The sequence below is a fragment of the Etheostoma spectabile genome, chromosome 24 (genome assembly GCF_008692095.1).
Source record: "Etheostoma spectabile isolate EspeVRDwgs_2016 chromosome 24, UIUC_Espe_1.0, whole genome shotgun sequence".
Classification (NCBI taxonomy): Eukaryota; Metazoa; Chordata; class Actinopteri; order Perciformes; family Percidae; genus Etheostoma; species Etheostoma spectabile.
The window spans coordinates 14,778,139-14,781,768 of record NC_045756.1 but is presented as its reverse complement, the minus strand read 5'-3'; the positions used below and the strand labels follow the sequence as shown (position 1 = coordinate 14,781,768).

The window sequence follows — 3,630 nt, the reverse complement described above, 5'->3', positions numbered from 1 at the left end:
CCCCCCCCCCCAAACGTATTCTGTTGATTAAACCATGCCACCATTACCTTTAGGCAGTTATATTACTTATTCTGAGACAACTTTTTCAATAAACTGTATGTTTTACAGAATATAGTAGCCTACTGTTGGATCAAGGTACCACAGTTCTATAGAGGTACATCAACCAAAATATCCTGCCTGCAAACATTGGCCCCATGCCTGTAACACATGTAACAGTGTCACTAAAAGTGACAATAGAAGCATTACCTGTCTTTCTCCATGCTTGCCCTGGATCTCCACATAGTCATCAGTGACCTTCACACTAAGCTCATCGGGAGAGAAGTGCTTGACGTCCAGGTAGACTGTGTACTTATCCCTGTCAGACCTCACCTGTGGGACACACACAAGCAAAGAGAGGGTATCATGACATTGTCAAAATATGGATTTCTTTAAGAGCTTGCACTAAAGTTAAAGTTCTTAAACTTTCTTGACTTTGAATTGCAATGAGCACAGTAGAAGTTAGAGCAACTAACTCAAGACTGGAACATTAAACCAAAAACCATCTTAGGCATGAAACCATTCATGTTTGGAGGGATATGAATACAATCCTTCTCTGTTTATTTATGTGTTCTCCCATGAACATATGGGTTAAACAAACTTTGTCTACATATTTCTCCAAAGTACAAGAGGCGTAATGGTGTGATTCCATGCATGTAGGAGCCTGAGTCTGGTCTTGTTACCTCAGAGAAGCCGGAGTTGGAAGAATCCAAAAAGTTGCGGAACAGCGACTGTCTGTAATAGGGGCTGATGGTGGAGGTGGTGTAGGGGAAGAAGTCGTGGTCAAACACGCCCTCTCCAAAAAACTGGTCAAAAAGTCGGGCAGGGTAGGCAGAGCCCAGGGCACGTCTGAACCAAGGGTGCTGGATGGCAATATCCATAGTGACTGTAGACAGTTTTGTCTAGCTCGGTTTGGCGTGGCTCAGGTTGGCAGATATCTGCTCAGCTCAGAGTCCAGCAGGTGACGGAAGGGAGGTGCGGCAAGATGAAGAGAACAGAATTTTGATGAAAAGCAACGAGTGAAGAATGTTTCCAGAGTGCTTTGTCCTCTGCTCTACAGCTGCCTCCTCTTTATATACCTGAGAGCCAGAAAGAGAGGCTTTAGCCACGATCCCTCTGGAATGGCATTATCTCATGGTGGGATGGGCCCTGTCAGCAAAATCAGGGTTGAGGATGGGGGGGCACTGTTGGGTCCAGACCCTGGTGCGACCCAATGCCATCCGCACCCAGACACCCGGGGCTGCCAAAACAAACCCTGCTGGATGGAGAGGAGGGAGGAGGAGGGCATGACAGAGACAATGAGGCCAGGAAGCAAACTAAAGACACAAAAGATTGTACCTGAGTGATAATGCATCAAACAGACACACACATATCCATTCTGTCAGTCAGTCAGTGACATAATACTGCTGTATTGTTCTGCCTGCGGGGACGGACGGAGGGCAGATTAAAAAAACAATGCTGCCCAAGGTCAGTGGAGCGACAACAACTGTCACAGAGTGAAGAGAGCAGACGGTTTTTGGTGCAAACCTCTTACTAACATGTATTACTCGAAAGGTTTTCATACAATAGTCATGCTTACTATTTTAAATGTCAAAAATTTAAATTAACTTTTAATTGTCCCAATTAAAGGGGTTGAATAACAGAAAATTGAGAAAAAAGAGAACTGTCGGTTCTAAAACAACTGTTAAGATGTTTTCTAGACTGGATGTTGACCATACAACAGCAATGAGACTGCTGCTGGGTCTTATTGAAAGCAACAAAATATGTAACCATGCATTGTATTGCCGCCAACACACAGATTTAAATAACATGCACTGGGTGACATCAGTTCCACACAATAAGTCCACTGAAGAAATCCGTGAATAGACTGGCCCACATTTCCTCCAGTTACACAAAGACAGATTTGAGACAATTGTTTTTGGTGCCAAAGACGAGTGAGTCAAAGTCAGTGCTCACCTTGAATCCCTAAGTTGGTATTTGAGGTACTTGTACTTCAATCCTATTCTTTTCTTTTCATTATTTTCTACCTCTGCTCCACTACATTTCAGGGGGAAATATTGTACTTTTCCCATATCCCATTTACTTGACAGCTTGAGTCATAAGTTACTCTATAAATTAAGAGTTCTGCATATAAAATATTTGAAGAGTTTAACAATTAAATGTTCCATACATAGAGTAAATTAAACTACACAAGTACAGCTAAAACGATTAGTTTACAATTAGTTGACTGACCAAATATTAGAACTAATTTGGTAAACATTTTTAATGCAAAAAATGTTTTACGGTTCCAGCTTCTTTAATTTAATTATTTCAATTATTTCAATTTATCTGTAATAATTTAGAATTAATAGCTGGATGGAAGTATTGTGAAGATGTCACTTTGGGCTCTGGGTAATTCAAACAGCATTTAATAATTACACTCACAATTCTTGAAGTACATCTTCCTCGTATCATTTCAATCAGGAGAGACTGTTGCAAATATGAAAAAGGTTTATTTGTTATGTGTGCACAAATGAAATCTACAGAGTCTTTGGCAATTAGACTCCATCATGAATCATTTTAGAAGGGGTAGAGAAGCCTTGATCATGTCCCCCAATGACGTCTAGACACTGGTGGTGGTGAAGGAGTAGGAAGACCGGAAGGAAGGGGCCCAATAGGAGTGGTCCCCCAGAGGAGGACCCAAGGTGCCGTGGATGACGAAGACCGGAGGTGGAAGGAGTAGAGGAGGCTTTGCCTGGAATGAAGAGATTGAAAGCAGGGATGCAATGCTGTGATTGGCTCTTGGAATTCATGGCCAATTCTGGTTGGTTTAACTGAAAAATGGAACGCCCCGAATCAGCTGATCAGTTTAGAAAAGAGGTAAATGAAGCTCAGAAGTCTTACAGAATGTAACAAGAACAATGTGTATACGTTAGCCCAATTACTGCAATGAATTAAAAAAAAAAAATCAATATAAATTAATAAAATAACACCACTTCTTGTGTAAGTTTTCTACTGATAAATACATACTGAGAGATGCTCAACCTAAGGAAGCCTTTTACAACACAGATATATATACATCACATAGATGCAACAGCATGAATACTTGTACAATTTGAGGCAATTAAAGGCAACGGTATAATTTGTAGAGTAACTTCTAATTTGAAGATAAGGGTCACTTCCCATGCCTGTTGTTTCACCACCAGTGGCTTCCCGCCACCTGCATTAGTCTAATCCCACAGGGCTTTGGCCAGCCAGCACAGAGGCTTAGCCGCTCCATGCATCCCCCGGCCAAGAGCAACTGGGCCAGCCAGCCGGGGTTGGGGCTGTTTTAGGGGCAGTTTGGGGAGGTTGTTGGGGTTTGGGGTTACTAGCTGCAGACCGGACTTAGATGCCATTAGACTGGCTGCAGTTCAGCAAAGTCAGCATTCTGGGTTTGTATCAATGGGACAGACAATGCCTGTGGGCCCTGTGTTTCCATAGCTCCGAAAAGCCTTTTTGGCTGACAACCTGACGGGATGGACATCCTCATATTCATTGATAGATGTTTAATCTTTATAAAGAGCAAAGAAAGTTCAAAAAGACAAAGATCTTTAAAAACAAACATCATGTTAA

At 42.0% G+C, this 3,630-nt stretch overlaps 1 protein-coding gene across 1 annotated transcript in view; it reads right to left on the bottom strand.

Moving 5' to 3' along the window:
- The window catches only part of cryaa (crystallin, alpha A), a 4,525-nt gene extending 3,430 nt beyond the window's left edge, over positions 1-1,095 (bottom strand). Inside the window, exons 1-2 of the mRNA XM_032505948.1 lie at positions 720-1,095; positions 247-369 (exon numbers count right to left, since the gene is read on the bottom strand). Of these exons, the coding sequence (XP_032361839.1) occupies positions 247-369; positions 720-917 (321 nt within the window). The 5' untranslated portion in view covers positions 918-1,095. The remainder of the gene's footprint in view (positions 1-246; positions 370-719) is intronic.
- Positions 1,096-3,630: the final 2,535 nt, after the last annotated feature.